Consider the following 23,422-nt stretch of genomic DNA (forward strand, 5'->3'; position numbering starts at 1 on the left):
AGCTCCAAAAGACAGTATCTTTCCCCCAGCTGGCAGTGGAAGGGCATTGGCTTGGGGTCAAGGATAGCACAAGAAGGTATGGAAAGGTATCAGCAGATTAAATTGCTGTCATCCACTCTGACCCGCTTGTGCTCGCTCAGACATCACCCCTCCCTGATGATGGCAGCAGGGTGGCTTTAGAAATAAAATTGCAGCAGAGTCTTCGTTCCATTTGTCCCTTTGCTGTTCAGGATTCACGTGCAGGAACAGTGAAGCTTCCTCACATCCCACCAAAGGGGGAGAGGGAACTTTAATGTGCTTTGCACCTCCGGTGTTTTCAGCACCCTGGTGAGGGTCAGAGTGCTTGTGCTTCTCCTGCCTGACCTCCCCACCCTCTTTTAGCTTCAACACCAGAGCAAGGAGCCCGTGGCCTGTGGAGGTGACCCTGCACCAGGCAGAGTCTGCAGCAGAGAGCTCAGCACCCACCATTCAAACCAGACTAACTCAGTCTTCAGTCCCAATGAAGGTCGAGCCATCGAGGTCACACGTATTTACTTTCCAAAATGCAGCACAGAAGAAACGAAGCCTTTTGAAAATGTTTGCAGGGCAAACATATGAGGCACCGCCAGACCAAGTCTTGGGAGACCTAAATCCCATTCCATAAATAAATAAATCCAATCTATAAATGTTTGTGATAGTAACTTGGTCTCCAGTCTCGCCAGGTGACCTTCATTTTATTAAGCTCGGCCTGGAGGTTTGAGGCAGAAGTGTTGACAACATTGGTGCTGATGGTGAAGACATTGGTTCCTTCCCTGAGAAGAATGATGCAGAAGGAGGATGGTTATTGACAGAGGAACAACTGGGATGAAGGGAAAGGTGCAGTTGTTCATTCCTAGAGCTGTTATTGTGCCCCAGAGGATCCCTCAAAGGCCGCGGCACCCCTGTGTGTGCACCAGAGCCTGCAGCAGGTCTGGCTTAACCAAGCTCTGCCCTGAAAGTTACTCTTCTCTCTTGCGGTCTGAGCAGGGGTTAATGCAGCTCCCTGAGGCCCCTGTCTAAACAGTTTCCCTGCCCTGGAGCTCATTAGTGCTGCAGGCAGTGCCCTGAGCACTGTCAGGGGGCTGGTGTGTGGCAGCCCTGCAGGAAGGACACTTGCCCTGCCAAGGATGGGCTGCTCTGCTCCCCTGACATTAACTCCTGCTCAGGGCACAGGGCTTATCTCAAACCCGCTAATTAGGGTGCACAGAGGAAGCACAAACATGCAATCAATATTATTGGGCCAAATTTGCAGCTGGTGCAAGTTGTCGATGGGCAGAGGAGTGGGAAAGAACAAGAAACCTTGTGAGCTGGAGAAATCCTGAGGGAAAAGGAGGGAGCTCAGCAAGGAAATCAACTGTGGATGAAAGGAGATTGCTTTCCATGCCAGAATAACTTCAATACTGGTACAAAGCTCTAAGGGAAATTTTGGATAGCAGGTGGTATTTGCACAAAGTCACTTTGTGTCCATCTCAGCAGCAACCAACTGCTGTAAGTCAGAATCAAATCCCTTCAACTCTATCAACAGCTGCATCAGCCCAGGAGCCTCCAAATGGTGTGGGACTCAGTTTCCTGTGGATCCTCACTGTCATTTTAACCCAGGGGGAATTCAGGGTGGGACTGGGGAGAGTGGTTCTGCTGAGGGAGCAATGACTGGTGAACCCAGCTCCCAGTGCTTTAGGACTGCTAAAAGGGCTCCTCATTCCTCCAGTACAACCTGTGCTCTGCTTGCAGCTCAGCTGGGTCATGTGGCAGGCTGGATGGAGGCTTCTCTGGGCCAGGATATGGAGCTGGGCATCTAAAATCATGCAATCACAGGATGGTTTGGGTTGGAAGGGACCTTAAAGAGCATTGAGTTCCAGCCACCCTACCATGGGCAGGGACACCTTCCACTAGCCCAGGTTGCTCCAACCTGACCTTGGACACTTCCAGGGATGGGGCAACCTCAGCTTCTTGGGGCAACCTGTGCCAGGGCCTCTCCACCCTTAGAGGGAGAAATTCCCTTCATACATGTAATGTAAATTTATTTTAACCTAAATTTTATAAATAACCCATAACCCGACGACGATAAAAGCAAACAGAGCATGATCAGTTCTGCAGTTTTGCAGCTTTGCTTTCCCACTCTCCTGATTAGCCAGTGGTGACAGCTCAGGAAACGGATTCCACCAAATCTCACAACAACTGATCTGAGCTGCTCTAATCTCGGGGGAGATAAGGAGTTGCTACAGCAAAGCCAACATAAACCTGAGCTCTGGAAGGCTGGGCTGTTGTTTAGCCCCTGTTGCTAGTCAGCTACTGTACTTGATTTCAGAGACCACCCTGTATTTAAACCTTCTCACTTAACTCAACACGTATATTTTCAACACCATCTGCAGCTCCCAGCCTGGACAGCCTCAGTCACACGGGGCTGAAGGACATTGTTTGGGGAGCTCTAGTGCTGCAACGAGCATCCCCTCAGCCTGAAGTCGCTGCAGATACGACTGACAGCAGCTCCTGCAAAACAGTCATGTTAATACTGAATTAATGGTCCTGCAGTGGCCCATCTAAAAAAAACCACAACCCATTGTCTTTGCTGGCTTTCACACAAAGTGTAATATCTGGAGATAGGGACCCCCCTTCTTTTCAGGAAGCATCACTCCCTGGCACGGAAATCCATTCCTCTCATATAATTTCCTATATTGCCAACATGTTGATTGCTTTTATCCCTCATATTTCCTTTGTTTACTTAAAAAAATGCAGTCAAAGGTCCTGCTAAGCCCTTGAAATGCTGAGCAGGAGGTGGATCAATTTGTGATGGGCATGTACCAACAGCAGAAAACAAGCAAACTCCCTATTCCCAGCAGGAGCTCTTTTGCCCTGAGCTGGCTATTTTGCAGGATATATTGCAGTAGAGATGTTTGCAAAGCTCTTCTGCATTTTCTGGCATTATCTGCCCCAAGAAGTACCTCAGTTTTCAGGGAGAATGCATCCATTTCCCACCAAGTTTTGCCAGCAATGTTGTGTGGTGGGTTGGGATTTGAGGGAGAAACTTTCTCACCTGATCATCAGCTCCAGTTCTGCTCTTACTGACATCTGAAGTGACTCCCTGAGGGGCAGGAGGGTCAATTGGGATTTACTAGGTTGTATCTGAAAACAAAACCCCTCGGCTGCTGCAGGAGAAGTCCAGGGAGAAGCAGGGAGAGCTGGACCCCCTTCCACTATTCATCTTCTTGACAAGGGTATCAAAAGGTGGATGTTTCCACTTTTATCGGGGGAAAGAAGCAGCAGTTCCAAGGGCTGCTCCTTCCACTGCTCTCCAGGGCCCTGCATTTCTCCAGGAAGCTGCTCCTGCCTGAGGGACAGACACCGACGTGCCTCCAGTCCCGTTCCCGGGAAGGACGGCGGAGCCGAGACCGGAGAACACACGGAGCGAGCCTGGGATGGGGAGGGACAGAGGGATGGGGCGAGTAGGGAGGGGAGAGGGGGGAAGGAGAGGGAGGCAAGATCAGCCAGATCTGTTCCCAAAATGTTCCCTGGGGCTGTGAGGTCATTCCAAAACCCACCCCTGTAGTGGGATGTGGAACTGTGACGATGACTCTGATAAAAGTCCTGCCTTTGGAAATCACTGCCTTTGTGGTTTGGATAGAGACAGTTTGGGTTTGATTTTCCAATGGGTGTCTCTTTTTCAGTGGGCTGATAGAGCAAAAATTTGCTTTTTGTTCTTATTAAGAAGCTTTTAAAGAAGTCTTCCAAATCTTCCCAATGTCTTCATAGATACGAGAAAGAAATTCCTCCCTGGGAGGGTGGTGAGGCCCTGGCACAGGCTGCCCAGAGAAGCTGTGGCTGCCCCATCCCTGGAAGTGTCCAAGGCCAGGTTGGACGGGGCTTGGAGCAACCTGGGCTCGTGGAAGGTGTCCCTGCCCATGGCAGGGGGTGGCACTGGATGAGCTTTAAGGTCCCTTCCACCCCAAACCATTCTGTGATTCTGTGATTCTGAGTTCCTTTGCGCAGAGTAGGTCTGACAGTCTGCTTCCTTTGGGAATGTCCAGGGGTGCTGGGCCATCACCTCAGCTCCTCTTTGGGTTCCAGCTCTGCCAACTGACCAGCCCTGTCCAGCTACAGCAGCTTCAGACCAGGCTGTGCCAAACCTGCCCCTTGTGTCTGGAGGATGTTCCAGGCAGACACATTTTGGGGCCTTTTATCTGTCCTCATTCAGACATTCAAACTCCAGAAATTCGAGTGCATCTGTGCTGTCCCTTTACTTGCAGGGCAGAGAAAGGGGTGTCACCTCCTCTCTTTATCCAGTGTCAGTGCCAGACACCCCTTGGGTCATTCCTGAGCTGTGCCAAGACTTTCCCTCAAATCTGTCTCATTTCACACCCAGGGAAATCATACCATTACCCTGAGTGGGTCCATACAGGAGGAAAAACTCATTATTTCTCCTTTGAACTTCAAAGCAGGAGTTTGGAGTAAGATGAGGGTCGTGTTTTGTGGCTGGTTTGTGCTTTCTGTGACCAGAAGCACTTCCCTGTGCTCTGCACTCCTGACATTGCCTGTGCTAGAAATACACAGCTCTGGCCAAAATGCCTGCTCCCAGCAGCAATATTCAACAGTAATACTCTCCACATAATAAACCTCTTCTTCCAAGGGGCGCTGATAAGAATTTCCATTTTTAGTTGAGGGCAAATGAACCGTTCAGCCTTTTATTTGTTGCTGCTGCAATTGAAGAAGGAGCAGAAGCTAATTTTTTAACTTTTCCTGTAAATAGTGCATTAATGAAGACAGATGGGTCAGCAATATAAACAAAAGCTCTATCTCAAGCTGGTTTTGTTCTGGTTTTGTTTCCCAATATAGTAAGCAAACCACCATCCCCCTGGTTCCCATCCTATTAACCGTGTTTGCACTCCAAATGTTGAACTGGGTCCTGAGGAAGTTTAAATTAACACTGGGCTGTAGTTTTTCAAACACTCAAAGCAGATGTTCAAGTGCCAGGAAATCTTCCTGTTTTGGTTTTTTTCCCCCCCGAAAATGAATAGATTTTACTTTTTTTTTGGCTCAATGTGTTTCACAGAAAATCCCAAACTGCACCTCTCCCTGTAGGTGACCCAGGCACCCAAACTGCCCTGGGCTTGCAAAAACTTCATGATCCTTTGGTATTCCTACACTGCTGGAGGTTCTGGTTTGCTTTGCTCTCTGAGCAATCTAGGAAGGGCAGTGCTGGTGCTTGGGAGGAGAAGTTGGGAATAAGTTCTGGCTACTGCTTTGGATGATGGATCTTTAGGAGATGATTTTCCCTAAGTGACCTCGGCTCTGGGGAGGTTCATCCTCCCGTCTTCAGCTCCAGCTCACCTGGCAGGGCACAGTGACTTTGGAGAGAGATATGTCCACAATATCCAGAAATACTTTATTCCCCAGGGATTGGCATTTGGGCACCTCCAAATGGGAACAGCACGAGCCAGCCCAGGCACTGCCAGGGAGAAGGGGTGCCCTGTTTTCCTGCCAGAACAGTCCCTTGTCCCCAGGCTCACAGACCACCCCAAACAGAGGGGTCTGCCCAGAGCAAGGGGCCGGCAGGGCTGGGGCAGCCGGGGCAGCAAAACCACGCTGGGCTGTGAAGCTCGAACACCCAGAAAGCTGGGAATTCGTATCCTCAATCAGCTCCAGAGGGCACTGCAGAGCCAGCCCGGACTCCAGGGATCACACCCAGGAGAGGGTCAGGGAAAGGAACCTTTGGGGAGAAATCTGTTGGCGGGATTTTACCCGACCTGCAGAGAGCTGAGATGTGGATCATTCCAGGGAACTCAAACTTCCAAGAGCTTGGTGAAATCTGGCCCTGGTGCTGAGTGTTTGCTCAGGAGACACAGCTGCCAGGGTTTCTTCACAGGCAAAGAGATGAGTGAGATATCTTGAAGTTCTTGCTCTCCCAGAGGAATTGTGGGAGTTGATTTAGGAGCAGCAATCCAAGACCAAAGCTCTTCCCTCTGCTCCCTCCCTGATTTGCTCTCCAGGCTCTTCCTCTCTTTGGATCATCTGTTTCTGCTCCCAACCCTTTGCCTGTCCTTTTTACACAGCATCCAGCAAAAAAGGGGCTCCATAGCTACTCACACTTCCCTGTTCATATTCAACTAGAAACAGATGAAAGCAAAAATCCAAGTGCTGTTGATGATTTTGGTGAGAGAGGGTTGCTTTGGTTGCACACAATAATTCAGAGGTGGATTGATGGATGGATCGATGCACACCAGTATTTAATGTGACAAATAAAGTTTTTTAGAAACAGAAGTCACAGTATTAATGTAGATGGATGGAAGGAAGGAGTAAAGAAACAAAGGAAATGAAAACATGCAGTGAAATATTTTTTCAGGGGCTTGGAACATTTTTCCAGGGAGTCCTGACATTACCATCACTCCCAGCTCAGCCCTGGCTCTTGTCACACACTCACCATGTTATTTGTGAGTGTCATGTCTATTTGGACAGGGGCATTTAAAGCCAAGCACTTTTGAGCTTGCAGAAACAACCTCAATGTGCTACTTAGGGAAAGCTCTTTATAAAATAACTGTTCTAATTTATTTTTGGTGGTATTTTGTCTAGTCTCTGCCATCAGCTGCCTGAACATCCAACAAATGCCTTTGTGTATTCAAAGGTAAGGGAAAAGGAAGGTGTGGTTTTGCTCAAAAGGCAGGTGTGCAATGCTGGCAGAGAAATCATAAATGAAACACCACCCTCAGCAGTTCCAGTCTCAGGTTCTGAACTGCACAGGGGCAGCTGGAGGATTCAAGGGATGCTCAGTTTTCTCCCAAAACAGCACAGTGAGACACAGCTCATGCTTTACTTCTTTCACCACAGACTCTGCTGAAATGCTCCTCATCCAGAACAGTCCTTTGTCTTTATAAAGAAAAGTTACTCAGAGCAAGAGACTGGCTGGCCCCTGACTCTAAAAGCTGTCATTGATATTTACTGATATTTTCACTGATCTTGTAAGAGTTCAGACATGCAGGTTCACTGACTGATAACTGACCCACTGCCCAGGTTTGCTTTGTGCTGTAACACCCCCCACACTCTGCTCTGTCACAGCAAACCTCTGCCAGAAAGCGAGAAGGCTCTTTCTCTCAGCCCCTCTGCTTTGCTGCTTGAGAATTTGTAGTGATTATGGGCAATTACAGTGGGTTACACATTTTTTTTAAGGCACAGACCCTCCTACCCCGTTCAGAGACATTGGTGCTGTCAGGAAAGGACAGTGGTGCAAAAAGCAAATCACTGCCACGGGACCAGTCGCAGAAAAGAGATGATAAAAGCAAATGTCGGATTATCTCCCTAATGCTGGATTATCACTCCTAACAAGGTGAATGGCTTGTCTTGGCAAATGGCTTCATAAGAATCATGGATAGTTTTGAAAGGGTCTGTGTGGTCACACTTCAACCGCTGGCTGCTCCAGTTCATGTCAGCAGAGCAAATCTCACACCTCTCACGAATTCCTCCAGCGTGCCACTAACCACAGGCTCAGATTGCAGAGTGGCTCAGGGGAAAGGTCTGGGAGCGGTGTCAGTCACTCTCAGGGTGAGGAATAAAGCAATATAACTATCTGGAAACAGGCAGCATGAGTGGAGGCTGCATAACTCTACAATAAACTACACAGCTGGGCACTTAAAGCCATGATACCCCTGCAAGAGGAGTCATACATTGGACAAGACCAAACGTGCTCCAGAACGCTCCTGAAATCACTGCAGGGAGGGAACAGCCCTGCAAACAAGGGAGGAAACCGTGGCCTGTGGGATTTACCAATATCTAGGGGAGAAGATAAATCAGCAGCCCCACCCACTGTGCAGCACAACTCAACAGAGAGATTCCACGTCAGATAGGATCAGTACAAGGTTTTATCCAAGTGGGATTACACACCAGCACAAAAATAAAACATTCTGTATTCTACATTATATTACAAAGGCAGACAGTCAATAAATAGGTCAATAAATTATGGGAAGCACAGAAGAGCGTGTGTGAAAACAGGTGAAACTGGGTTTAGTTGGTGCATGATAATGTCTTTTGTGTTCATTCCCATGAAGTGTTGGAGTGATTCTTTCGAAGACCCTTATCACTTCCAGGGAAGATAACTTTCCCTTAAAAGTGTAAAACAGATGCAGGGACAGTACAGTAGGCTCTGGTACGGGCTAAAAGAGTCAACATCACTTACACTTTCCCAAGAATCTGACAAATTTGCAGCTTAGTATAAATAAAGTGACGGGTCTATTGTTTCTCAGCTCCGACACCTCCTTATCACCGGGATTTGTTGCGGAGGAGTGGCGGAAACATGGCATGTGACTCCTTCTTTATGGTTTGGGGAGGGGGGCAACGTCTTTATGAATTGACAACTCCAGCACTCACAGAAAGGGAAGATCCTCCCCGTCCCACTGGGTCGAAGGGGTTTGCTGTTCTGCCCTGCTCTGTGCAGACTTGGTGCAGCACTGCTTGGCCACTGGAGTGGGATTGTGTGGCTGCATCATCTGGAACTTACTGGACTGAGTAGGGGGATAAATTTCTTAGCTAGGACAATTTTAGGTGGTACAATTTCAGGGATTCAGGAAATGTTCAGCACCTCTTTCTGCCACTCAAAGCTCTGGCCCTTGAGAGACAACCCGTGGCCACCACAGCAAAACCAGAGCTTACGCAGACTGGTTTTGGACTAAACCTGCACAGGGGTAATTTCTTGCCATGGCCCACACCTGGCACTGCTTCTGGACCCTTTGTTTTCATAAGGAAGGTGGGAAAGGAGACAGTTCCCTTCAGCTCCAGATGCCAAATCATCCCTGCCACTTACCTTGAACTGAGACAGGGAAAGAGTAAGGAAAGGAATAAGAAAAAAGGGAAAAAAGTCTAACTCCTTGTTGTGCCTTAGTGATTTAGAATGATCAGACAGAGAATAAGATCTACAGAGATAAATTTAAAAAATTGAGCATGTAAAGATCTTTATAAAGATTTTACAGAGAACTGAACAATCTAGATGTGACAGGCCATAGCTCACCTATCTTTAGCAGCCCTGTCCATGCCAATGAACACTGAGAAAGTACAAAAATATGCCTTTATTTCTGAGAGTTTAAATGTGCCCCTTTGGCACAAAGAGCTCTCCCAAACAATCCAATGATCTGCTCCATGCCCTGATGGGAGGAGGGACTGGGTCATAATTTGGACAGCGAAGAACAGCAAGAAGGAAGCAATGGACCAAAATATACAATCCCTGCGGTTGTACGACTTGCCCGTTCCCCAGAACAGGAAACACACAATTATCTGTACATGCCTCATTAAATAACCTCATTAAATAGCAAATCTGAAATGTACAAATTTACAGACTGAATCATTAAATACTCCCCCTGTGCCCTCCCCTGTGCCTTCCCTCCTACTATCTGCAGCCACACTCTGAGACCACCATGCCCTCGTATTTGAACTTGTAGGTGACCACCCCTGCATCCAAGTAGAGAATAGAGATGGGGTCGAGTTTGGTGGGCACGCAGCAGGCCTTGGAGGCTTTCTGGGGGTTCTTCAGGTGAACCAAAGTCTTGACGATGGCGTGCTTGGTCGGTGTGACGTGCTCTGTCAAGGGGTAGGAGCACACTCCGTGGCACTCGTAGGCCTCGTACCCCGCGGGGGCGATGATCCAGGAATCCCAGCCGATCTCCTTGAAGTCGATGTAGAGCGGAGTCTTTTTGCAATAGTTGCCCTTTGCGTTCCTGCGGATGCGGGCGGTGGAGTCATAGATGATGTTGGAGCGCATCTGGAGCAGCGCCTCCTCACCAGGCTGGCCGTGGAAGTGGCCAACCTCCAGCTGCTCCAAGTCCATCAGCTGCTCGTGGTCTATCATCTCGTTCAGCTCTTCCTTCTCCTCCTTCTTGTCGTTGCTCTGGTCGTCGGAGTACACAACCAGCAGGGGCACGTGCTTGGCCTCGGAGTTGATGTCGATGTCGAGTTTCCCCTCCCCGTCCCGCTCCTCCCCTTCCCTGCCCTCGATGTGAACCTCCAGCCGGTGCGTGGTCAGCCCGGCCCTTCTCCAGCGCCGGATGGCCTCGGTGACCTCAAAGCTCTCCCACTCGCTGCTCGTGCCGTAGATCTGCCGGGATGCCAGGGCCATCAGCTTTCTCTCTTCTCCTACCCCCACGTGGACGTTCTCCAGCACTTCAAAAATGGTGACTTTCCTGTCCAGCCCCTCGTAGAGCATCTGGTCCCGCTCCACCAGGGTGTAGAGCCTCAGCTCGGCCATGGTGACCTCCTCATGGTGAGGGATGGAGACGTTGAAGAGAAGAGGGTATTTCCGAATCCCTGTGACACCAGTAGGATGGGAATCCAAGTCTGGAAAGGACAAAGATCAGGTACTTTAGAAGGATGTCAGTACATCCAGAAACACATGCAATGAAGTTTATCCCACATGTTTTCCATTGCTTGGTTTCAGCTAAACAGCTCTAGGAAAGTGTTTTTTCAGCACTTCCCAAAACCGTACTTGGAGAAAAGGCCAACTTTATTTTAGATGTCAAAGGACATGCTACAGACCATAAACCTGGATTTAGACATTTTCCTACTAGCCCCAGCCCTTCCAGAGACTTCATTCCCAGCTGGAAGGATTATATATCAAAAATGTGTGACCTAATACTGAAATACAAATCACTCCTAGGTTGCTGCACAGCAACTATTTAATAAACAGGGAAAAACTTTCCTCAGTGTCAGAGGAAGGGAAGAAGGGGGTGGCACTGGAGTGAATGTGAAATGGGCGATGTAAAAGCTGCATATGCAAGGATCTGTGTCTGCTCGGTGCTTCTGAGCTAACAAGTATTCCCTGCTGCTCAGACATCCCTCAGACACTGCAAAGGCCAAGCACTGGTGGAGGAAAAGTTGCTCTGAGAGGTGTAAAGGCTCCTGGTTGGGAAGAGCAGGTGGTGAACACCCAGTGTGACCCTCCAGAGCATCAGTCCTGCCACAGACCCAGGGAACAGTCAAACAGGGCACTCAGCCAGGCCCCCGTGGCAGCTTTAGTTGACAAAACATGTAAGAAGTACAATGTCTGCCTGTCCTGTCTGTGCTTGTTTGGACACAGACAAGGTGCAGTTCTGCCCCAGTGCAGGGACCGGCTCCCTGGGGGGTTCACTGCCCCCTCAGAACCCAGAAAACACATCAGGACACAGCCACTGTAATTTCTGCAAAGGCAAACTCTTCATCTCTGACTACTCCGTTTTTCATATCTTTGTAGAAAACTGACACTGATAAAGCTGCAAGTACTGGCCATGCTCCACCAGTGCACTTAGGCAAGCAGTTAATTACCATCAGCACGTGACTTGTCCTGCTTAATTCCAGTTTGAGGCTTTGAGGCACCTGCCTTTTTATTTTTTATTTTTTTTTCATTCTGAATTTTCATCTGTTCATAACTAAAAATAATGAGGGGTGATTCTGCTTCCATTTCCCTGCATGTCAGTTGGTAAAGGTGGTGCACAGTGCCAGGGTAGGAGCAGACTGGGAGCTAAAGGCAATGTTATCTAAGCTGAGCTATAGTCACCACACTGGAAGTAATCTTTGGGGTTTCCTAGACCTTAACAAAGCTTACAAATAAGGCCAGGGTGGAGAAATTCCACTTGATCATATGGAAGATGAGCACAAGGAATTTCCCAGGAGGAAGGGGAAGGCCACACCACATGTAAGAAGCTAAGTAAGTGTTAGCAGGGCAGGAGAGATGGTCCATTCTAAGCCAGGTTGTGACTCTGCTCTTCAGCTGGAAAGTGCATAGGGTGAAAGATCTCCTGCTGTTCCCAGTACATCCCTAGGAGGGTCAGGAAGGAAGATTTGGAGTCCACAGGAAAATAAAATTTTCCCATGGGGCTTTTATTCAGGCATTAAGAACTGATTACAGCCCCATTTACAACATTATGGTCCATGGTTTAAAACAAAGAGCAAGTTCCAGTCATGCAGCCTGTTATATTTCTATAATAAAGGATTTAATGGAAAATAATGAAACTGTTGTTACTGCCAATTTTCAGCAGGAAAGGAAACAACAAAAATGTCATGGTCTCTTTCTCCTGTCCTTATCATTACAAATAATGAATTTCTCTATCAAAAGAGCTCTTTAGCATGAAATGGATGGTTCTGGGTTTCACAGACTTTCAGGACACATAGCAAACATTGACTGCATTGTCCTTCAACCGTGTGCAGTTACGAAGCTGGGTTAACATCAGCAGTCTGACTTCACATCGTGCTGGTTCGGACTGGAGGAGGGGAGAGAAACACTGAAATGGCAGAAGTTTAAGCCAAGTTTACCTCACCTGGTGTAGAACTTCTGCAGTGATGACACAGGTATGGGATGGCAGAGAGCTGCCAACCCCACCTGTGATGCTGGCAAAGGTCAGTTGGTGCCACTTCAGTGCTGCAAACCTGGATTTAGGTTTTGCAGATGGAATGATTTCAGAGTTATGTCCCTAAACTATTTTTCTTGAGTATATTGTTCTTGGCATTTTTTATGCCATTAATTTTTTCCAAACAGTACAAATTGAGAAGAGAACAACCCCAGTCCTGTGCATGTCCTCACTCCTGCAGCTGAGCAGAGATGGGCACGGCTCTGCAGGTGAGCATCTGGGCACCACTGGGCATAACTGGCTTGCCACCAACCCTCCAAAGAACTTCTCCATGCTGGAGAAGGTGTGTAAAGAACCTTTAAACCACAAAGTAGTGCCTCTTCAAACCAGAAACTCGCTGCTGGCAAAAGGTGCCCGGGACTGGCAGGAGGTCAGAGCAGAGCAGGGCTTTGGGATTCTCTCCTGGCATCTCACTGCACTGCAGAACTCAAATGACTTCCATGGAGCCTCCCCTCATAGCTCATCATTTTGAATATGCAAATGTTAGAGAAAAAGCAAAACTATCTTTGACTTCTCTAATTAAAGTAACAAAGCATGAGAGAGGCCCCGTGGCAGTTTGAACAGCTGCATGTGCCCCTGAGAAGTCACACGTGAATCAAGTGGAGTAATGGGAATTTGGAACTGGTTAGTTGAAAAACATTTTTAACAAAACCTGCGTTGGTGTAAAAAGGCATTGGCAAATTACTGATTGTTAGTACTGAAGAATTGTCTCATCCTTGTTGAACTGAGAGGGAATGATGAAGGAAAAACATACAGGGAAATGACCTAAGGGCAGAGTTAGACTTCTTCAGATTTTGTTTGTTTGTTTGCTTGTTTTTATTAGGAAATACTTTGGTCCTCCAAAGTAAAGCCTAAGGGTTATCCAATATTCCACTTCACATATTTCTATGTATTTGTTGGACTGTGCTCCAGAGCCAAAGGAAGAAACCATTACAAACACCACAGGGATCAATAGTGAGAGGATATTAACAGAAAGCTGTATTTGGTTAAGCTCATAATAGGAAAATATTGCACCTCTGAACAGTGTGTAAAAACATCTCTTGCCTTCATTTCAAATATCACTGAAGGTACCCATTTGAAAAACCAACCAGCTAATTGGGGTGTCGTTACAGGGATAAAGAAAATGATGCACCAAAATTATATGTGGTGCTGCCCAAATATGAAAGGCATATTTTCCCCCAAAACCTTGCAGTCTCCAGAGCAAAGGACAAGGGATCTGTCCCACAAGATGTGGGATCTGGGCAGCCCTGGCACACCCAGTGTCAACTGCTGATTTCCAAGACCATCCTCACCTAAAGGCCTTTTTCTGCAGCTCAGCTCGTGCTCAGTGACTGACCAAGACATTTCGCTCTGACTCTAAAGACGCTCGTTTCTATTCTCTTCTCTCAGAGATGCACATTTCTTACCTTCATTTTTGAAGCTCCTGATGATGTTTGCAGAAGGCATCGATGTCCTGTCAGTGGCAAACCTGTTGTACAGCTCTAGCATGTACTCTGGCGGGTCCACCTTGGCCGACTCGTGCAGGGGAATGTCGGAGAGGTTCAAGGTCTTCAAAAACTCGTTCTTCATATTCTGGAGCAGCGTGTTGAAATCAACCCCATCCTGCTCGGAGAGAATCTCGTCGAAAAGAGGCGCGTCTTCCTCCAAGGAAGAGTGCTCCAGGCTCAGGATGGGACTGCAGGCAGCAAGGTGAACCAGGAGGGAGAGGACAGCCCACAGCTGGAGCACTATGGAATCCATGGCGCCGCTCGAGCCTCCAACCTCAACGGGCTCTGGCTCCCGTGAGGGCGAAGTGGCCGTTTTATCCCCTGGGTTGTGCGCGGCTCGTGTCACACAGAGATGACAAGTTTGGAAGCTCTTGTCTTGAAACTTGTGATCCGTCCTGTCTGTCTCCCCCTTCCCCCTCCCCAAGACCAGGGCCCGGTAATTGGATCTGACTTGCTCTCTGCTATGGCCGCCTTGCCTCCCTTATCTCGGGCAGCGTGAGCTGCTCACCAGATTTGTTGCTATCTCGCAATCCCCTCTCCCTTAATGAGCGTTTTGTAAACATTCTGCGCAGGACACTCAGAGATAGGACAAGTTTCTCCTCGGAGAGGAACTGCCCTTTCTCTCTCCCTCCTCGTTGCCGACTTCCTCCGCCGTGCGTGAACGGCTTTGCTCCACGCAGATTTCAACCAACACGTAAATTCCACAGAGCCTCTGTCCAAGTGCATCCATTTCACACCAAGGGCAAACAGCAGCTCCCTCAAGGTAACAACCCTACCCTTTTCCAAACTATTTTAGAGTCAAGTCTTTATGGTACACTTACAAAGGAATTTCTTTGGGAAAAGTTCCGTTCTGTGCTTGTCCAGCACAAAGCCCGGGACAAGAGCTCTCGGTTCACCCACAGCACCGGAGTCACGAGGCCCTGGATGTGGAGCAGCACATGAGCTCAAGATGAGCAAGGAGAATAGCATCCTGCAAGGAGCAGGGAGTTGGACTTGGTGTTCCTTACGGGCCCCTTCCAACTTGAGGTATTCCGTGATTCTATGACTGGAGTATTCACAAACGATTCAGAAAATCTGCACTTCCTTCTTAGTCACTTATATGTGACTTGGCAAGTTACAGTTTATTCTCAATCAGCCCCAGCATTGCCAAACAAAAAATTATTAAAAACACACAAAGGCCAACAGACAACTCTGATTTCAGCTCCACACCAATTCAAACAGCTCAGAGACACAGTGTGGGGAACGTGGAAATGATTTTGCAAAAACACATGCTAAAATTTACGTGGCTACACATAAAAACACGTGGCTAAAATTTTATGCTTTAGTGTGCAAATATCAACAAAATGTGAGCATTGTGAATGCAAAAATAGGTCTGGTTCATACACATTGTTCACTTAAATCTGCCTGTCCTTCCCAGTGCCCTCGTTCCGGCGGCACGGCCGGAGCTCGGCTCCTGTCCCCGAGGGGTTCAGCACTCGAGATAAAGAGGAATTTCTGCCCCTGCTGCAGAGTTTTTCTTTTCAAGCACTAAAAACTTTACCCAAAGACTAAACCACTGACCTGCTGGGTTTTCTGGACTCTGCTTTTTGTCTGAGCACATCCATTGATTTGTTACCCCATCTCTGCAACCTTGCCCCTATTTCATTAGCCCAAATCTAGCACTGGCAAAATGGCCATAAATCCAGCTCACAATTACAACCATACTCAGGTCATGCCTGGTTTAAATTAATACTGTATTATTTATTAAATATCAATGTAACAGAGTAAATTATATTACATATATGATAGAATAATTAGATAATAAACATATAAATATATAGAAGTAATGTATAAATATATAGAACAAATAAAATAAACAAAATAAATATATAATAAAGATACAGTAAAGATATATTATAGAATAAATAAAAATTAATATATAATAAAGATATATAATAATATAAATAAATATATAAAATAAATATCTCTGTGAAAATCACATGCAATGTTGATGGCATGGAGGCAGACATTGCCATGGTATTTTAACCTCATTTTAAAATATGCAAAATAAATACATAATTTAAAAATATAATAAAATTAATATCTTTGTGACAATCATGTGCAGTGCTGATGTCATGGAGCCAGACTTTGTCATGGTATTTCAACCTCATTTTATTCAACTTTTCTTCCTCTGAACAGGAGGACCCTGACAACAGAAGGCAAGTGTGTTATCAAGGTCCCTGTTTTTGCTACAGCACATTGGAAGTAGGTATTTGAGCTTAGCAAGATTAATTTAGACCTCGCTGTGGAGTTTGTGGTTACCTGTGCAAGTTTATTTACAAATCCTCTGCAGCCTTATCAAAGGCCCATCTCTGGATATTGTGGCTTTCCAGGGCTAAGAATGGAAAACTTCGGGAAATTTTGGAGCAGTTTGGGTCACTTTTGTTAATTAACTTTGAGAGAAAAGCACAGTCTTCTTTTTGTTGGAGTTTCATCACCCAGGTAAGGGTTTTACTGCCAGAGGAAGTGAGATTAACATTAATAACTGTGAGAATAGACTTTGCCTTAACTCTTTGATGCAGCACAACAACGGCTCCTGTAAAGGGAAATCTTTGGGATGGAGATTCATCCTGAGAGTGATAACACCTACAGAAATGGTTTTCCTTTTAGTGTTCCAATATTCACTTCAGAAGTGCACTGATTCCATGTAAGTATGCAGATATCATTAAATTAAAGAGTGAAGCACACTGGAAGAGCTGCTGCACTGGGGTCTGTGGTGCTACAGGGCTCCTTTCCGAGGGGTTGGGGTTTTCTGTGACTTTCAGAGCTGAAGGGCTTGAATTTAAAAGGGTGTCTTCAGCAGGTTTTTAGCTGGGTCTCCTCTCTCACTGTGAACACATCAGCTTTTTGGGGGGCTGCACTCAATCAGACACTGAGTGAAATTCTCTGTTACTCTGTTAATGCAGATGAACAGTTCTAGAGCCAGAGGAGATTTCCTGTGTTCTCTCCCATTTCCTATGAATTAAAACTTAGCCCGTTGTGCAATCCTGGATCCCTGGGTTTCCAGCAGTGACAGAAGCAGCTCCAACCCTGCCCTGGAGCAGAGGCTGCCTGGGACCTCCCTGAGCCCTGCTCAGCCTGACACATTTCCTGTGAATCTGTAACTTCACACCCTGCAGATATAACCATGTAAAGTAAAAAGCAGCGTGAGCACGGTGCTCTGACATCGATTTCCTAATCCCCAAGTGTGTCATCTTGCTTCAGTGCCTTGTTAGGAACAATTCCTGCTCAGACGTTCTGAGTGTCTTTGCATTTCCACTGTCATTTTGATAACTCCCTGAACAATACAGAGTGCAGGGAGTGCAGGGTTATACACAAACCAGCTTCTGCTGATTTTCCTGACTTATTCCATTTAGACCCTGCTGGGGATGTGCCAGATGAGGAATACCCAGAGAGTAAATCTGATATAGAAGCAGCTTCCTGCTTCCTTGGGCTGCAGGCTGACGGATTCAACATGTACATAATTATTTTTTTCTGAATTAAATTGTTTAACACAAGGGCTTTATTTCATGTCACCAAAATGAAGAGGTTTGTCCTTTTTTCCCACATGAACTGCAATTTCCATGCACAAAAAGTGTCCTAGAGAGGAATTGCTCTCAAAAACATCTACGACGAGTAGATTACCTGAGGTAGCTGGAGAGGGAACACTAATAAGCATCACTTGTTAATCATGATTAAATCTGTGGCATAAACAATGACCCAGTTGCATTAGCAATAAATGGTGCATCAGAGTCACAGAATCCCAGAATATGCTGAGTTGGAAGGGACCCCCAGGGATCACCAAGTCCAACCCTCAGCCCTGCACAGGACCATCCCCAAGAGTCATCAGGTAGGCTGAGCTACACAAAGGTCTCTTGGCCCTCACTCCTAGGAAGTTGGTGTCCATCTCTCCAGTTAATTTGCAGTTGTACATAAGAAAATGCAGCTGCTGAAAGCTCAGGGCTCTGCACTGAACCCTCCAGCACCCAGCACACCCAGCTCCGGGGAATTCGTGCTTCGCCCTTCCTGTTGATCTGGCTCGTGGTGGAGGTGGCACTGCAGGCTGGAAACGCTCCATTCTTGTGCCATGGTAAGAACTGGAGGGGAAAATCATCCCAGGGAGCAAAGAGAAGCCTTTCCTGCTCCCAGGGCTCAGCAGAGAGGGCAGGAACACACGTGTGGCCGAGGCTCCACAGCCGCTCCCGGGAACAGCTCGTTTGTCCAAAGGGTCAGTCCTGAAGATTGTGGGGCTCCAAAATAGCCTCTAATCTCGGGCACCCCACAACTTCCTCCCAGCTGATGCCCCCAGGGCTCCTCCTGTCAAGAGGCAGCAGGAGAGCCCAGCTGGAGCAGGAATGTGAGAGGCAGGAGCGGTGCTGAAAGGCTGGGAAGTGAGGCTGGGCTTCACCGAGTGTCAAGGTCGAGGATACACGAGATCCAAAGGGTGTGATGCTCCTCTGGGCCAGAGGGAGTGGGGAGAAGGAATGTGAAGTGTTTCTGAAGCCTCCTCAGCCTGGTTTTCAGGATGGAGGAACACATACTCCCACCAACATGCTCAGATGTTGGATCAGCCTGGGATGTGGAGCCTTTCATTGGAGAAAGTGGATAATATTTGCTTAAATAATGGTTAATGTTTGTGTCCTGGGCTTCCTGGAAATGAATAGTTCCTCAGGGAATAAAAAGCAACTTTTCCAGTTAGTTACATAATGTCACATCTAATTTCCCCACATGTAAACTCAGGTGGATTGGGGTTCAGCAGTCCACACCTTAACAAATTTAATTAAGACCTTTAAATTAGATTATTATTAAACATTAGAGGTTTTTTTTAAAATGTGAAAAAAATGTTTCTTTGTTTCTAATTTTTTTTCCTTTTTCTCTAATTGTTTTAATGGAATCTATTGAAAAAATCTCTCAGAAAACACCACCAAGCAAACCCACAGAGATTAAGGTTCCAGTAGAGGGAAACAGAATTGTTCTTGGATTAAATCCAGAAGCATTACTTGAAGGAAAATATTCCTTTGAGTTGCTCTTTTTTTTTTTTAATATTTGAAGTTAGATATTTGCTGAAAAAATTTCCATAAATAATATATTGGAGGGGGAGAGGATATTAAAATGTTGCTTGTCCTTCTTGGATATGAATATAAAAATCACAGGTAAAACTGGCTGGACTGTGGAGGTAAAAACATTTCTTTTCAGATTTTACAAGGCAAGGACTCACATCCACTGGCAGTTTTTGGGGATGGAACTTCAATCTGCAATTCCAAATTCCTACATTTAGGGCAGGTGAGACAGGAAACCTAACAAGCATCAAGCACTTCCAGTATCCTGTGATCTCAAAGAGCTTTGTAAATTTAATTTAAGCTTTATGTCTGTTTGTGTCAGCAGCACAATTAGGCACTTGCATTTGAAATAGATGATAAATAAATCCTGTCCCCCAAGAACATGCACTGCATGTGAGAAGACCCCCAAGGTGGCAAAGGGGCATAAAATTTATGAAATTCCTTGCCCAAGGAAGCAGAGGACATGGACATCCTATCCCACCCTGCTCCTGCAAGGGACCTGCTCTCCAGCACAGGGGAACTGTGCTGGTTTCTGTCCTAAAACCTTTGAGAAAACCAAAAAAAGTCAAACCACCACACTGTCCCCCATGGGGGCTTTTGCCCATCAGTTTTGGAGCACTGATAAAGAACAGGGTGTGTTTAATGGGAGAACAGGAGTGACTTTGGTGACATTAATCAGGACTGGAAACCACTGGGGTCAGTTGGAAAAGACCCCCACTGCCCAGTGTGAGGAGCTGTAAGACACATCTCTGCCACCCCACTTGGATTCAGACTGAATCAACAGCAAGGCAGCTTGCTGAGAAACTTCTAAAATTTGTTCAGGGCAAACCCAAAATCCTTTTCAAGAGCCATGGAAGCACAGGATTTGAGTTCCAGGACACCTCAGGCACACACGAGGTTTGAGGGAAGCAGGAGATGGATCCAAGGGTGCTTCAGCAACCACCACAGCATGTGATTTGAGGTTTTCCAAAATACAGGGATGAAATTATTACAAAAATGCCCCCCACTGGTCCCTGTCAGGAGATGGCTCTGGCATGAGGTAACTGCTGGGTGTGATATGGGAGATAAGGAAGAGTGTGACACTGACAGTGTGATGAGCTTGCAATGGAATAACTAAAATTAGTTTCCACTCCTGCCTCTGCCCAAGCCCTTATTCCTGTATGCCTCAATTCCTGGCTGCTCTGGATTCCCTTCCCATAAATGGGCTGTTCCCCGTGGCTCTATTCGGGTTTCCATGTCACTGGAAAACGAGAAGATGGTATTTAATGAAAGAGTGGTGGGAGAGGAGTGAGAAATGTGTTACAGCCTGTGTGGGCAAGAAAAAGGAAACAGAGAGAAGGAGGGAAGTCACTGGGCAGCCCCAAGGGCAGGGAATTGTTTGGACTGTGTGACACCAACTCCTGACCAGGAGCACCAGTGGCTTTCTGTGGGAAGCCTAGGGCACGTCTTCCCCAGCCATTTCCAGGCCAGGGAAAAGGATGGGGCTCACACCGACCAGCAGGGCACACAAACCACCTGCACTGCCTCTGGAAATTCCCTTTCCTCTCTCCTTTTTCCTCTGGAGTTGGACTCCCCAGGAAGGGAGTCCACCCCTGCAGCACCAGCGTGACCCGGGCTCAGCCGCGGGGCAGTGGCCACACAGATAAATAAGGATAAGCTGAGATTTCTCAAGGCAGTGCAAAGCCTGAGGAACTGAAACAGAAAGAAAAGAGCTGGAAAAAACTGGACATGGCCTTCCTGTCAGTGTCCTGGCAGTCACAGGCAGCAAATTCTCTGCAGGCTTGTTGTTAGTGGGGCTCCCAGCTCCCTGTGGGCTCACTCCTTGAGCAGATATTTGGGAGAGCTGCTGTTTTCTAGTGTGATTGGGTGGGATTTGTACTTAACTGGGAAATTTCTAGCACACACTCATGTTCACAGCCCAGTCCTGCAGTCAGAGAGTGATACACAGGGAGTTCCTAGATCCTTACATGAGACAGTCAAAGCAAATCCTTCAGTGCCTCACATTCCAGCATTGAACCTCCCTTTCTTCCAGCTCAACCTCAAAATGAACAAACACAGGCAATAAAAAACCCCATGTATTTCCAGGGACAGTAATTTTATATACACATTTGCTTGTATCATTTATGGGATAGGAGTTATCTCAAGAAATCTATTGACCTGCCTCCCATTAGTTCAGGATGTGCCCCCATGTGGATGCATGGTGGCTCTAACTAATATTAAAAGGTCATTAAAAATTTAATACTCTTAAAGGTCACACGATTTATTAATTCAGTCCTGAACTAACTCAAACCTGGGGAGACATGATCAAAAATAAATCAGTTCCTATTTGAGATCTTCGCACAGAAAGTGGGAGCAGTGCAGGGCTAATGAACAGAGAGGAGGAGTTGTTTAATCCCAGGAGTTTGCACTCCACAGGCTTCTTATCACACTCCCTCCACAGAACAGTTGGACAGAAAAAGGTCAAGAGAAAGTTTTAATTTTACATTTTTGAAATTCCTTCTCTCATCATGCAGTTATTTGACGGTGCTTTGGCATTCATGTGGGTGTTAAACTTCAGGGAACTCTCTGAGCAGCCCCAGTGACAGTGACAAAAGCAAGACGGCCCAACAAAACCTCACAGAAACCTCCCAGACTGGTCCCCTTTCCTTGTCAGCCCCATGTCCAAACAGGCTGTTTGAGGAATACCATTCTTTTCCTTAATGAGAACTCCCCTTAAATAGTCCCACAGCCCTAAATGAACAAATTTCTTGGGAATAATTCCTAAATGTATCTTGTCCTTGGGTTTGAGAACTGTGGATTCTTAATCTTCAACAATAGGGAAAAAAACAAGCTCTGGCCACCAGAAACCATTTTGTTGACAATTTTGATTAATAACTTGAAATTATTTAACTGACAACTTGAGTACTGAGCAGAGGTGGAATATTTTCTAGTAACTTCAGTCAATATCTCTGCACGAGATATTAATTACAAAGTCAACAGCTCGTAAGCACACCAACAAAGCATGAGGATAAATTAGACAAGCCTGGCTAATATTTGCTCTGTTTATTTGATGTTAGGGCTGGAATCAGAAAGGGAAAGCAGGTTGTGTGTAACAGTAGAAAAGATTGATTCAATAAGAAGTACTGTTTAAGTGCAGCCTTAAAAATGCAAAGATGAAAATGTATTACATTCCCGTTTCTGTAACTTGAAGCCTGGAATTGTACTGGGTAAATTAAGGTTGTCAGCAGCCTCTCTCTCTTTTGAAGGCCATGCAGCTGAATATCAAATTTTGTCTTTTCTATCCCTTTCGAAGGGAAACTGTCTCGAATGTCTCATTAATTCTGGTTTCAATTGCAGCAAAAATTCCAAATATGGTCTTTTCCTCTTAGTCTGGCTTCTGCAACTTCATGTTTTGGGATGCTCAGAATACCTGTGTATTGGTCAGCATGACCAAGGGATCTGATCAAACCCTGCCAATGCTTCAGTTCACAGGGCAACTGCTGAGCCCTCACCTGGAAAACTCTTGCGTCTGTCCAAGACCAACAAGGTGAATTGCTCTCCAAATTTAATGAGTGCTCAAAGATGTGACTTTGTCTTGTCAGCTTTTAAAAAGCTACTCACAAGAGGCAGGGAAAATGAGGTTCCATTGGCAACAGCTCTATGCAAATGTCTTTACAGCAGGAAAACTACCTCATAGCTACACAGATTGTTTGGGGATTAACTGTCACATCAGTTTGAGACCATTTTAGTGGCATCTGGATACAGAGAGTCCTCTCTCTCAGGCACTATTTGTACTCTATTAACACTTGTGAGGCTCAGGATCATGAAAACACCGTTTAATTGGAGACTTTTAAATCAATCTCCCACTTTTCAGACTCCGTTTGTGCAAGATCTGTCATTGCCACGTTGTGCCGTGCTGATCTCCTCCTCAGCTGTTTCACACCTGTAAGCTGTGCACAAACACTCCCACCCCTCTGGCACCCCCTCATTTTTAGTTAGGAACCCCCCACGCTTGGGACTGGGGCTTGGGGGAGGCTGTACCGTGCTTGAAATCACGCTGCACATCCCCGTTCTCCCTGCAGCAGCCTGGCAGGTCGGAGTGTCCCGTGAGGCGCCGATGGCAGCTTATCACATGGAGAGCATGGAACAAGCCCCTGGCAGGCCTGGTGTTAAAGGGCTCGACTTATCTGGGCTGAGTGGCAGAGCCCTGGCTCAGCTCTCAGTATGTTCACCCCGGGACGGGGCTCGATGTGCTCCTGTCAAACACCTCCCGTGTGCTCAGGGCACATTTCTGACTCACGGAGCTCCTGGAGGTGAAAACAGCCTCTGCTGCCCATCACGGCGGGTGGAAAAGGGGACTGGCCACCCCTGTTGGCTCAAGACTCAACGTTCTCAGTTTAAACAGATTATTAAATGCTTGACAATCCTTACAGGACCATCTGTCCAGGGGGAGGAAGGAGAAGCTCCCCAGCAGCTGTACTGGGGTCTGTGTGGGGAGGTGGATGCT

The 23,422-nt window shown here is 46.8% G+C and overlaps 1 protein-coding gene across 1 annotated transcript; it reads right to left on the reverse strand.

The window, feature by feature from the left end:
- Nucleotides 1-7,633: 7,633 nt before the first annotated feature.
- Nucleotides 7,634-14,396, reverse strand: BMP10 (bone morphogenetic protein 10). The gene is made up of 2 exons (XM_051811748.1): nt 13,778-14,396; nt 7,634-10,326 (listed from the first exon to the last, which is right to left on the reverse strand). The coding sequence occupies exons 1-2, from the start codon at nt 14,109-14,111 to the stop codon at nt 9,383-9,385; spliced, it is 1,278 nt and encodes a 425-aa protein (XP_051667708.1). The 5' UTR covers nt 14,112-14,396; the 3' UTR covers nt 7,634-9,382.
- Between the last annotated feature and the right edge of the window lie 9,026 nt (nt 14,397-23,422).

The sequence above is a fragment of the Manacus candei genome, unplaced genomic scaffold, assembly GCF_025592945.1.
Source record: "Manacus candei isolate 608988 ecotype Guabito, Panama unplaced genomic scaffold, ASM2559294v1 h1tg000084l, whole genome shotgun sequence".
Taxonomy (NCBI): domain Eukaryota; kingdom Metazoa; phylum Chordata; class Aves; order Passeriformes; family Pipridae; genus Manacus; species Manacus candei.

What these genes read in the sequence shown, in the direction of transcription:
- BMP10 (XM_051811748.1), bottom strand. Translation starts at nt 14,111, where the DNA reads ATGGATTCCATAGTGCTCCAGCTGTGGGCTGTCCTCTCCCTCCTGGTT. An exon ending in CAGGAGCTTCAAAAATGAAG is followed by an intron (nt 10,327 to 13,777) that starts GTAAGAAATGTG and finishes TGTCCTTTCCAG; the next exon opens with ACTTGGATTCCCATCCTACT.